The sequence below is a fragment of the Danio rerio genome, chromosome 9 (genome assembly GCF_052040795.2).
Source record: "Danio rerio strain M-AB ecotype USA chromosome 9, GRCz13ab, whole genome shotgun sequence".
Classification (NCBI taxonomy): Eukaryota; Metazoa; Chordata; class Actinopteri; order Cypriniformes; family Danionidae; genus Danio; species Danio rerio.
The window spans coordinates 37,710,048-37,722,037 of NC_141029.1; the positions used below are offsets into that span (position 1 = coordinate 37,710,048).

The 11,990-nt window shown below is 35.7% G+C and overlaps 1 protein-coding gene across 2 annotated transcripts; it reads left to right on the forward strand.

Moving 5' to 3' along the window:
• Window positions 1–1,102: 1,102 nt before the first annotated feature.
• sona (SON DNA and RNA binding protein a) lies at window positions 1,103–11,186 on the forward strand. Of its 2 annotated transcripts, none has more exon segments than NM_001130400.1 (8): window positions 1,103–1,258; window positions 3,589–3,722; window positions 4,050–4,242; window positions 4,340–4,410; window positions 4,554–6,950; window positions 7,027–7,463; window positions 8,125–8,205; window positions 9,361–11,186. In NM_001130400.1, coding segments are annotated over 7 exon segments (3,210 nt in total). In that variant the 5' UTR covers window positions 1,103–1,258; window positions 3,589–3,694; the 3' UTR covers window positions 9,364–11,186.
• Window positions 11,187–11,990: the final 804 nt, after the last annotated feature.

Sequence of the window (11,990 nt, forward strand, 5' to 3'; positions counted from 1 at the left end):
GGTGCAGTTAAAGGAATATCAATAAATTGATATACAAAATACAAAAAACAGTTTTATAAAACGCATGATGAAAGATTGGGATAACATTAGTATTAAAGAAACAAACTAACAATTTAAATTGAAACAATCAGTTAAAACAATCTACTAATTATGTGTTGATGTTGTCAAAAAAGATCAAATGTAAAAATGTAAAATATATTTTAAAAAATCATAAATACATTATTTATTATAAAATATATTATCTATCTATCTATCTATCTATCTATCTATCTATCTATCTATCTATCTATCTATCTATCTATCTATCTATCTATCTATCTATCTATCTATCTATCTATCTATCTGTCTATCTATCTGTCTGTCTGTCTGTCTGTCTGTCTGTCTGTCTATCTATCAACCTTTTTCTTAAAAAGCACCAAAAACTAAATATACCAAACCGTATTACATTAAATTTGTTTGCTTATTATTTAAAAATAACTAGAAGAACCTCACTTTAAAACATATACAATTATTATGCAGTATATTTTTTACCTTTTATAATCCACTTATTATATTAAAAACATAAAAAAAATCCCATTTATAACAAAATGGAGCTTAATACTAAATACTCTAGTCGAGCTGCTCCTGCTCTTGTCTTGATTTGCTCACTGATATCTTGTGCATTGTCCTCTATCTGTCAACTGATAGTATTTGCATTTTAAAAGTTTGATTCATTTGAAACATTTAACTTTAGTTGGCTTTTATTGTAGTTCCTCAATTAAACAATGGAAATGACGATCTCTGTCAAAGGCATTCGCCCCAACCAACTTCCTAGTTTGCCATTAGAAATCAGCCACAGGGGTGAAATAACCATCATCCACAAGCAGCATCCTTATCATTCTCCCTTTTTTCAGATGGGATGGCGGGCCAAATCAAATTACCATGGGCCCTTCTTAGATCACATTCGATCTATCATCTGCCTCGATACAAATGACAAATTGTAGGCCACAAATATAAGGTATGCGATTTGCAGTGTCTTTGCATAACTAATTAGTCATCTCTGTAGGTAAACTGTGAATGTGAGTTCATCAGGATAACGCTAGATGCCGCTCTGTACTTCTAGATCCAGCGACAGGAGAGCGAAGAAGTATCGATGTCCTGCTTCGTGTGTTTCTGGGATGCAGGAGGACTGACTGAGCGCTGAATGTCATGGCGACCAACAGCGAGCAACTTTCTTGTGGTTTCGTAACTGATACAAATCAAGAAGTCAACAACAAAGGTGAGTGTATGTAAGAAAAATCATTCGCAAGAATAATGGCAGATTCATTTAAGAACACGGCGGAAATGACCGAACTAACTGCTGTTATTACTGACGCGCGCGGTTTGTTTGTAGCAAAGCCTGTTGCGAGTATGATGCTAAGCTAACACATGCTAACGTGTCTTTGTCCGCGTGATTCCAGAAACGCTTAACCAAACATTTGTGTTGGTGCGCTATTACTTTCCACGCATAGATACTTTAATATGATGCATCTAAGCTCAATAATAATACTGTACCTGTAAATTGAGTTGCTAGTGTACCTGCAGAGCACGCGTGTTGTGTTAGCCTTTGTAGGATGCGCGTGCTCAGTTAGCCGCGCGGGGGGAGATACTTCTATGCTATCTCGCATTGAATAAAACAAGCACGCAAGAAACATATACTTGGCGTAAACATCACCAACAGGTATGTTTGTATTGTTAAAGTAGTAAATTTGCATATAACTATTTTAAATGATTGATGAGGCGTATGATGGCAAAACAATCACGCGAGAGGTCTCGTTCACCAAGAAAGTCGTTGGTGATGCTAACGTTTCTTTACTCATGTAACGTTACTCCTTGGTATTTGTTTATGTTTATCATTTAGAGTTGTAGCCAGTATTTTTTTGTATATAAGTGTACCATGGTATCCAGAGTTTTCGTTAAAATTGTTACATAAATTATTTTAAAACAGTTTAAGTTAAGAAGTTTGATAACGTGGGTGTTAATTAATAAAAGTTAGCTATTAATCTACTCCTCAGGTCAGATGTTAGTAATTTTTTGTTATCAGCAGAACCTTAATGAAGACTTTTAGCTGTAACTATGGTGCTTGGTTCTTCAAAAAAAAAATTAAAAAAAATGGGCTAGCTGCACTTGGAGAGTCAGAAAGCATAAACAGTCGAAACACAATTTGTTCCCACGTTATTTGCAGCATTAATACACACAAATAATTGACAGCCTCCGGAAACTGTGGTCATGACAAAGAATTTTGCTGTGCAAAGCGATTCCTATCATTACTATTACCCTTTTGTTGTTTTGGTTTTATTTTTACAGTCATTATAATCAAATATACCACACGCACAAAATAGTATTTTACAAATATTTAATAGGAACAATTAGAGTTGCTGGATATTGGAAAAATCTGACATTGCGATATTTGATTTGTAATAATATATATTGTGATATAAATATCATTTCACTAGATGATTTGATTATCTCTATTTTGAAAGATTTCATTAATATAGATTGACTGGCATTATCAAGTCTTTCTGTGCAATGCATCTGCCTAAATTATAATAAATTACTAGCAAAAATAAATAAATAAACAGTGCTTTATGGTTTTCGGTAGAGTCTATCAGTAGTCAAGAACAGAAATTGAACAATCTAATGTAAAATAACATGGGTATCATTGTATAAATAATACATTCCAGCGATGTGACTTGCAGATATGTAAAATTTCAATATTGATGCTCAAACAATATATTGGTTAGTCTTAGTAACAATTATAAATGCTTGTTTGGGTACGAATATTCATAGGGCAAATTGGAGGTAGTTTGATTAAATGGCTGCAAGTGATGTCAGCATTTGGTTGAGGGATGCATATAATTATTTTGCACAATCATTATACATTAACATAAATGGGATGTCCAAATTCAACCAGCATATGATTACAGAAGTAAGAAAAAATTACATTCACATTGTTTCTGTGCCATATTTTAACTGCACATATCATAAGAAGCATTGAGAGTGACAGACAGATGAAATTGTGAGATTCAAAAGTGATTTGCCCTGCCGATGATCTTATGTAACCGCTCCGTTGATTGAGTGCAAAGAAGCTTTATGTGTTCAGCCAAGTGGGTCAGATATTATGTAACATGCCAATGACAAAAACTTTCAAGGCTATAACTTCATAAACAATTGTTAGAAAACAGTGACATATGGTGATTTGATTATTTTATTTCACTCTATTTGAACTGCTTCTTCCAAGGCCATCACAAATCATTCTTGCAGTTATGAAAATCTCATCCCACTGCCTTGGAAAAGTGAGAAAAATCTACAACAACATTACAGAAAACAAATTTTCATTAAACATGTTTATGACACAGCCATTCTTTTTTTCTTGAAGAATGCATCTTTTTTAGAGGCCGTTTTGTTTTTGGTATTTACATAAGGTGTAAGAGTTTCTCAGTGGTATCAAATCTGTGTTACTCTAAGAATAAATCTTTATTTGATTACAAAATATACCTTAAAAGTAGACATATGTAAGGATTAGTTGATCTATATGATTTTTTGCTTTGTTTTGTTTTTTCATTTCAGAGTGAAAACTGAGGGTCAACACATTTTGTGTCCCAATTTACAGAGCAAAGACAAAAGAAATTGTCACCAAGATTAAGATTGGGAAACAGCTGAACCAGTTCTTGACATGGAGTGTGCTGTGAAAACTGGCCCTGGTAGGTTACTAGTTCATGTATATATTTAAGTATTTTTAGAACTTCATTGCATTCTAGATTTGTCTGAGAGCTTATTTCAGTATAAAACTTGTTACTTCCAGATTACTGTTCCAGATAAGTTTACTGACATTGCTGGTATTTGTTCTCAGATAAAAGTGTAATGTTTAGAATTTAGAAGTTTGCTATTTCTCAATTGCTATTATTCCTTACTGTGATGTGCTAAATTCTGCTGCAGTCATATAGCTTCGAAATATGTTCTTGTAAATGTTAGAAAATACTTCTTTCATGCTGTTGTAGCATATGTTTGTAAATATGTATCCTCAACAGAGGATGAGCCATCTGATACTGCTGTTCCATATGAAGCCATGATTGTTAAAGATGGGAGCGAGACCCCAAAAAAGAAAAACAAGAAACATAAGAAACACAAAAGTAAGAAGAAACGCAAGAAGCGTAAGGGTGAAAAAGAGAGCAGCTCTGAATCTGGTGTAGAGTCGGATGGTGATTCCAGAAAAAGAACAAGGTGAGAGTTGTACTTTGTTGTTGCTTGGTAACACCTGTTGTTTCTTTTCTTGGTGCCTTTAGTTTCATTTATTTAAATGTATTGTTTCCTTTTAAAGTCTGAAAAAAGATGGCTCTTCTAACCCAGAGGTTGATGATCTTGCGAATGCCACAAAAAACTGCACAGAAGGTACATGCATAATTTGTACATTAGTACAATAATTTAGAGGCAAATTATCACGCATATATTCGCAATTTAAACTCTTTTAAATGTATTTCAATAGATATTGCCTTTCACAATAAAAAAGTAAACAGTCATATTTGTCTTTACAGATGCAGAAGCTGATGCTAAGATTAAAAAGCAGAAACATCGTGCTGGGAAAAAGAAGAAAAAACGACGGAAAGAGGAAGAAAAGCAAGGGAAAAACTCCCCATCTCGATCAAGATCAGGAAGTACCTCAGGGTCAGGATCAGAATCAGAACCAGACTCTAAGCAATCACAAAAATTGCTGACGGAGTCTTTAAAGTTGGACAGGTGGTCTCCAATCAGTACTATTAAAATAGAAAAAATTCAAGATTGCACACCCGAACTAGAAGATCAAAACAGAGATACAACATCTGATCACAGTGAAGAAGAAAGTCTCAAATTAGGAGAGAGAAGAAAGCTGACTCCTGAGCCTGTGCATGCTCTAATTACAGAAAAGGACATAAAAGTGGAACCTATTGATAAAGATGAAAGTTATGGTATAGCTCAAGCACTTCCCGATATTATTCCCAAACAAGAAAATGTGCAGAAGGACATCTCAAAGGAAGCAAATGGTAATCAGAAGGAAAGAAAAAAACTGACGCCTTCCAGGTCAAGGTCACGATCACTTTCAGACACTAAAGGAAAAAAATCCAAACAGAGTCGGTCTAGAACACCAAAGCAGTCATCTGCTAAATCAAGACGTAATAATGACAGATCATCTTCAAGGGACAGGTCTGTATCTGTCTCTGGTGGAAAAGATCGAACAAAACGTAGATGCTCAAGATCTCCTACTAAAGCAACAAAGAAGACTGTACGCAGGTCAAGGTCACTATCTGGTAAAAGAGGGTATCGCTCTGACTCAAGGTCTCGCACAAGGACCAAAAGATCCAGGAGTAAGTCCCTCCGACGTGGTCATCGTTCAAGGTCTAGGTCAACTGGAAGATCAAGACGGTCACGCTCAAGATCAAAGCAATCTGTTTCAAGAAGAAAGAATCGACGCTCACGATCTAGATCTTTACGCCGTGGAAGACACTCAAGGTCACGTTCTCGAAAAAGGACACCTGTTTCTCGAGCAAGACGATCCAGGTCCAGATCTGTCAGAAGAGCAAGACGAACACGCTCAAGATCCCCTGTGCTCCGTAGAAGATCCAGATCTCGCCCAAAAAGAAACAGAAGATCAAGATCTGTTCATAGAAGATCAATTTCAAGAAGCCCAAGACGTCGAAGTAAATCTCGATCCCCCTATCGCTCCAGGCCCTCTAAGTCACGTTCTCCTGCAGTCCGTAAAAGGAAGTCGAAGTCTAGGAGCCCTCATAGCACAAAGTCAGAATCAGTATCTCCTGTGCGACGTAAAAGATCAAAGTCACGGTCATCCTCACTTGATTCAAAGTCTGCATCACCAAAATTAAGAAAGACCAAAAAGCAAAAAAGTAAACTGTCGAGGTCCATTTCTCCGAAACGCAAATCAAGGTCAATTTCCAGGGAACAACAATCATCCGATAGAAGCATATCCCCTTCCATGAAAGCACACTCCCCATCTCCTGCTAAAGAAGACAAGTCTTTAAAGGATAAGAATTCAAAAGAAACCTCAGAAACCACACAGAAACTTTTGGTAGCCATAGAGGAAAAGTTTGAAGTAAAGGGGACAGCAGGGTCTGGTGGATGGAGACCTGTGACTACTGAATGTACATCTGTTCAAAAACCAAAAAATGAAGATGTAACATCAGAATGTGGCCCTCTAAGTGCAAAAGTCAAGGAAGAGCCAGAGGATCCCTCTAAATGTGAAGAAAGACCTATCCGGTCCAGATCTTTGTCCTTAGATCCAGTTCCTCAACACGGTACAGCAGGGTCAGAAGAAGATTATCAATCAGGGAGCTCACGATCACCTTCACCTATTACAAAAGAAGATTCAAAGTCCTCCAACAAAACATCACCTGTAAGAAAAAAACGCTCTAGGTCAACTTCATCCACCAAGAAGAGAAGATCCAAGTCAAAATCTGTTAGCAACAAGAGGAGGTCAAGATCTCCTGCTAGAAAACGTAAGTCGAGGTCTCCATCGCATAGTCGTAAAAGAAGGACAAAGTCAAGGTCACCTGTTCGTAAAAGGAGATCTCGATCCAGATCAACAAATCGAAGGGCAAAATCAAGGTCAAAATCTCACACAAGAACAAAGCGCTCTAAGTCAAAATCCCCCAAGCGGAAACGGTCAAAGTCTAGATCACCAGTTCGAAAGAGGAGGTCAAAGTCACCTGCAAGAAAGAGAAGATCTCGTTCAAGATCAAGGGCTCGTAGGTCACGATCCAAAAGGTCACGTTCTGTGTCACGCCGGAGAAGACCAGCATTTAGAGGGCGATCATTTGACAGACGAGATCGGTGGAAACGTGAACCAAGTCATTCCCCAATTTTAATTCTCCGCAAAAGGAGGTCCACCTCAAGATCTCGACGGAGTTCTAGCAAGACGCCACCACGCCTTACTGACCTAGGTAAATATACTTTTTGCATGGCTCCACTTCTTAATAGCATTTTTTTTTAAATAATGACTGTAATCTCTCTCTTCAGATAAAGAGCAACTATTGGAGATTGCAAAGGCTAATGCTGCTGCAATGTGTGCTAAAGCTGGAATGCCCATACCTGAAAGTCTCAAGCCAAAGGCAATTCTACAGTTACCCCTGCCAACCCCTGCTCCAGCCCCCTTGTCTTTGCCTCTGCCACTGCCCGTGCCCAATTTACCTATGAATCTGCCCATGGGTATACCAGGTATGCCTCCAATGCCAAACATGACAATGAACGCTGCTGTGGCAAGTATGACTGCAGCAACTATGACCGCTGCTCTTTCAAACATGGGTGCCCTGGCTGCTATGCCCCCAATGCCTCCACTTCCTACCATTACCAACAAGCCCCCTCCAGCACCCACACCTAATCTGGCCAGTATTGAAGAGGTAAAGAGGAAAGTGACTCAACAAGCTAACAGCATTAGCATCAAGGAGTTCACAGAGGTGAGTTTTGCACATTTGAGCTTTTATGTTGTGTCCTAAGTGATCAGTGAATCATATATATTATGTAAATATATATTCATGTTTTCTTTGTGTATTCAGCATGGATGTGCTAAATAGTCAAATTTTAGGTAAACGGTTGCAGTGCATTTCTGTCTAAATTAGGTACTACTTTTTTTACTTAAAAAAAAAAGAAAATATTATTCAGAATACATTTTCTGCACCGAGAAACAAACAAATTAGTACCAGTTTTAAGGCAAACTTTTTGTGTGTGAGTGTGTGTGTCAGATCAGTGTTTTATCACTGTTTGTGTCTGTTGGCATCTGTCAGAGCTCATTTTTACCAGTTGAACAATCTTAATGGTTTCATATCTGGTGGAACAGTGGTTTGAGAAGTGATCTGATATATTATCTGTAATTATTCATAATTAGGAGTTCTTGAAAAGTCATGTGACAGTAAATATTTGAGTAACATCCTTTAGAAATATTTAAATGAAAATGACTACTTTCAAAATTTTACAATTAAAAAAATTTTTCTTAAATAAACCTAGTCTTGGTGAGATCTTTAAATAAAATTTAGTCCCAAAACATTGAATGGTAGTGTCTTCCTAAAACAAACTATTTTTATCATTAATCATCTTCTTTTTCTGTTTCTTTTTTTTAAGAAATGTAAACAAATTGCACAGAGCAAAGAAGAGATGAGTATTGCACGGCCACATGTTTCAGATGATGAGGATGAGACACGGGTGAGTACTAATCCTTGCATTACAACATATAATGCAGCATATAGTGAAACACTTGGTCTGTAACGGTTTGGTTCACATACACTCATGACGAATACAGAATGCATTCACAAAAATTGCGCTCACCAGTGGTTAGCCAACATTAGTCCTGCCTCTGAGTTGTTCTGATTAGTTCACTTTTCTGAAACTGACAGTATCGGTGACAGACTCAAGTGTAGAAGGGTCACGTGTGTCAGTAAACAATGGAAATATAAGATATTGTCTCATCATGTAAGCTTGTAAGTCAGTCCGTAAGTGCTCTCTACACACACACACACACACACACATAATATTGCACAGCTAGATCTGCTGCATGGATGGACACCAAAATCAGGGTACATACCGACTTGTGACTTTAGTGTACTGCATCACTGCTATGAACCACACAATTTTCTTTTACACTTATTTTTTTACATTGTCATAATGCTTTAAAAATATGCTGCAATGTTGACAACTAAAAAGTATATATGGGGAATTTTTTTTAAATAAAAATTTAAATTAGACATGTATAATGTCACAACCTATCACGAGACTACCATGAACACAGCCCAATCATTAAGGAACCTTTCATTACGTTTTACTGTACTTTGATGCCGATCAAAATATAAAAAGTGGATAATGAAAACAATATTTTTAACCCTGTGTAGTAATGTGAGTTCGCTTTTATGGAGGTACATGGAAAACCAACATGTCTCATTTGTTAAATGTAAAAAAATTTCAAATATATATGTGACCTCCTGTATCTCATATGGTTGATATTTGGCTCTCAAGGCCACTGAAGTTGAGAACCTCTGACTTAAGCGGTAGTTCAGACAAATTAAAATTGTCACATTTATCTTCCACTTGTTTCAAACCGGTTTATTCTGATGAACACAAATTGAGATATTTTAAAGAATGTTTGAAATGTCATTCCTCAGAACATTTCTTTAAATTATCATCCTTTGTGCTCAGTAGAAAAAAATTAATGCATAAAGATTTGCAACCACATCAGGGTGAGTAAATAGGAGGGCATGTTTATTTTGGGGTGAACTATCTTTAATTTGGGTTGCTAGATTTTATCAATGTTTTCTGGTTGCTTGTTCTTACCTTTTACGTTTTCTTTTCCCAACTGTATTGCAGTAACCCACTGTCCTACTCTACTGTGTCTCTTATATCCCGAAGATGGAAACCTGTTGCTTACTTTCGGGATAAAGATGAACTCTGCCAGAGGCCAGTTTGTATCTTGTAAATGAAGCTTTTGTTGGCTCACAGGAGTTGGATATTTTGAGAATCTGGACACTTGAAACTACATTGATTTCAGTGGTTATCTTTAAATTGCGCAAGCTACAGGAACATTTTTTTTTATTTACAGTTAATTAAAAACTACGAGATTATACCATTCAGTATGTCTCAAGGTGAAACAAAAAGAGTAAAGTGTGAAACAGACATGCGACCTGCTCAGACTGACAGTGAAACTTTTTTTTTTTTTTTTTTACCTTCATTACATATGGTGCCTCTTGATACCATGAAGAAGGACCTCTCTGGTACATTTATTTCAGATTAATAGGTGTACCTAAAAGAAGAAGAAAAAATTTGGGGTGCAACTTAGATCACTTGTCAGGTCTGTTGGTCCACACTTGTTCTGTTAACACAGATAAATGATTATTTTAGGAGTATTCCCCCCCCCCCCCCCCTGTATTTTAAAATTTATTAAGTGTTAATCACTTATTTAAATGCATATATGGTGAAGATAATTGTTTTTGTTCCTTAACACTTTGTGAACTTTTAAAACAAATTAAATGTTGAGGTTCAGAATTGTGGCTGTACTTGAGTGCTATATTAACAGATGATTTTTGCATTGATGTGCATTGGAAGGGTTTTGACCACTGACTTACTTTTAGTTCGTTACTTTGGTTAAACCTTGCTGTGTACTGGTGACTGATATTGTGCTCTGATGTAATCTAAAATAATATTACAGAGAATGAACAGTCATTAATGAGATTTTGGGAATTATTTTCACAATTTTAGTGTATCATACGGTGCATCCTTATGAACGTGATGCAGTTGTGTGGTATACAAGTGCAGTTTTATTGATGTGACTGAAATATTTGACCCCTGCATAGGTGCAGGGTGGGATGCTGTATTTTCAGTAGAACATTTCACCTTTCTAGATGAGGGGTGATTAAAATGAATATGATTTGCGTAAGATTTTCATTTAGACACATGTACTGTAAGATGTACTATATACTGTGTAGGTGTATTTGGTCAGGGTTTTTTTTTTTACCTCTCCCCTCCACTGTCTTCTGCTATGGTGGAGATCACTTTCCAATTTATTTAAGAAATGTGATGACGGCACGGCTCCTCATAATCTGGAAAATTCATAATGTTAATGTTAACAATTAGTTTATTTAACTTGACAGGATGTCTGACACTACATTGCTAAGTTGTAGATTTGACAGTGTATTGCCCTTGGTGAAAAAAGTGACACAGACTTCTTTCCACAGCTTCTTTCCACCTATAGTGTAGTGTGAATATCAATAATTAATTAGATTAACACAAACAACAGATTTCAAACTGGACATTTAATTTTCTTGTTGTTTCTTTTAAAGTGAGTGTTTGCTTGGTAATAAAAATTCTAGTATCATCTCTCACCCTCTCAAAAATTACATGATTGACTTATCCCCAAAACCAGAATATTATTTTGGTTTAGAATAACACCACAGGGATTATATAATGACAGAATTATTTTGAATTTTGCCTTCAAGTATGACCACGGCCATGGTTTCTTTAAGGTTAATAGGGACAAGTTCTTCTGCAGGTACAAGCCCACATTCCTTTCATAAAAATGTGAAAGATCTTCAGTTTTGACAGCATTTTTTAGCTTTTACATCACATTGTGAAACATAATGGCACACAATCTTTGTAAATAGTGCAACATCAAATAATAAAGGAAACAATCAAAATCACTTTGAAAATGTGTGGGTTTTTTTTATACGCATTAATGATCATGCAGCTTTCTTTTCAGTAGCTGTGTCAGGAGATGATGGCAATTGGAATGTGAGATGTGTATGATTTAAAGTAATAATTATCTTAACAGAATTGTAAGAGTAGTGTTTTCTCTGGGAAAAGTCAGTAAGGGCATTTGGGCAAGGATATAGGAAATGTACACATTCACAATATTCATGCGCATAATGGTTTGATATGCAGATTTAAAAAAAAAAATATTATTTTAATTATTTTTTTTTTTTTGCCAAAAAAGGAATTAAAGAATATCAGGAAATAAAACCTTTACTGAAAATTGTTCAGTTTGTTAAATTTATGAGATTCCAGAAGGCTTTTTTTTAAATTTACCTCTCTTAAGGAAGTTTTTATCAAAGTGACACCAGTAAAAATAATAATAATAATAATTTCTATCATGTATTAACACAAAAAATCTCATTTAATTTATGTATTCATTTGTTTGTTGCTTTCAATTGTATATTTATTATTAAAGCGTTTTTGCTGTGAAAAAAAGCCATGGTTACTGACATGGCATAAAATAAAATGTGTTCAATTTATGAAGTCAAAACAATACTTGCAAATAATTAAATGCATTATTGGCGTAGCAGTTAATTTTAAGGACAGCATATGTTAGGCCATCCACTACATAAATTGAATGCATAATACGTCTAATCACATCTACATAACTTTAATACAAATGTTAGCTAGTCAAGTTTTGATAATTTTTTTTTCTTGTTTCATGTCTGATAAATTATATTTAGGCCATTGTA

What these genes read in the sequence shown, in the direction of transcription:
- sona (XM_087267137.1), top strand. Translation starts at nt 3,695, where the DNA reads ATGGAGTGTGCTGTGAAAACTGGCCCTG. An exon ending in GATTCCAGAAAAAGAACAAG is followed by an intron (nt 4,243 to 4,339) that starts GTGAGAGTTGTA and finishes TTCCTTTTAAAG; the next exon opens with TCTGAAAAAAGATGGCTCTT. An exon ending in CACAAAAAACTGCACAGAAG is followed by an intron (nt 4,411 to 4,553) that starts GTACATGCATAA and finishes TTGTCTTTACAG; the next exon opens with ATGCAGAAGCTGATGCTAAG.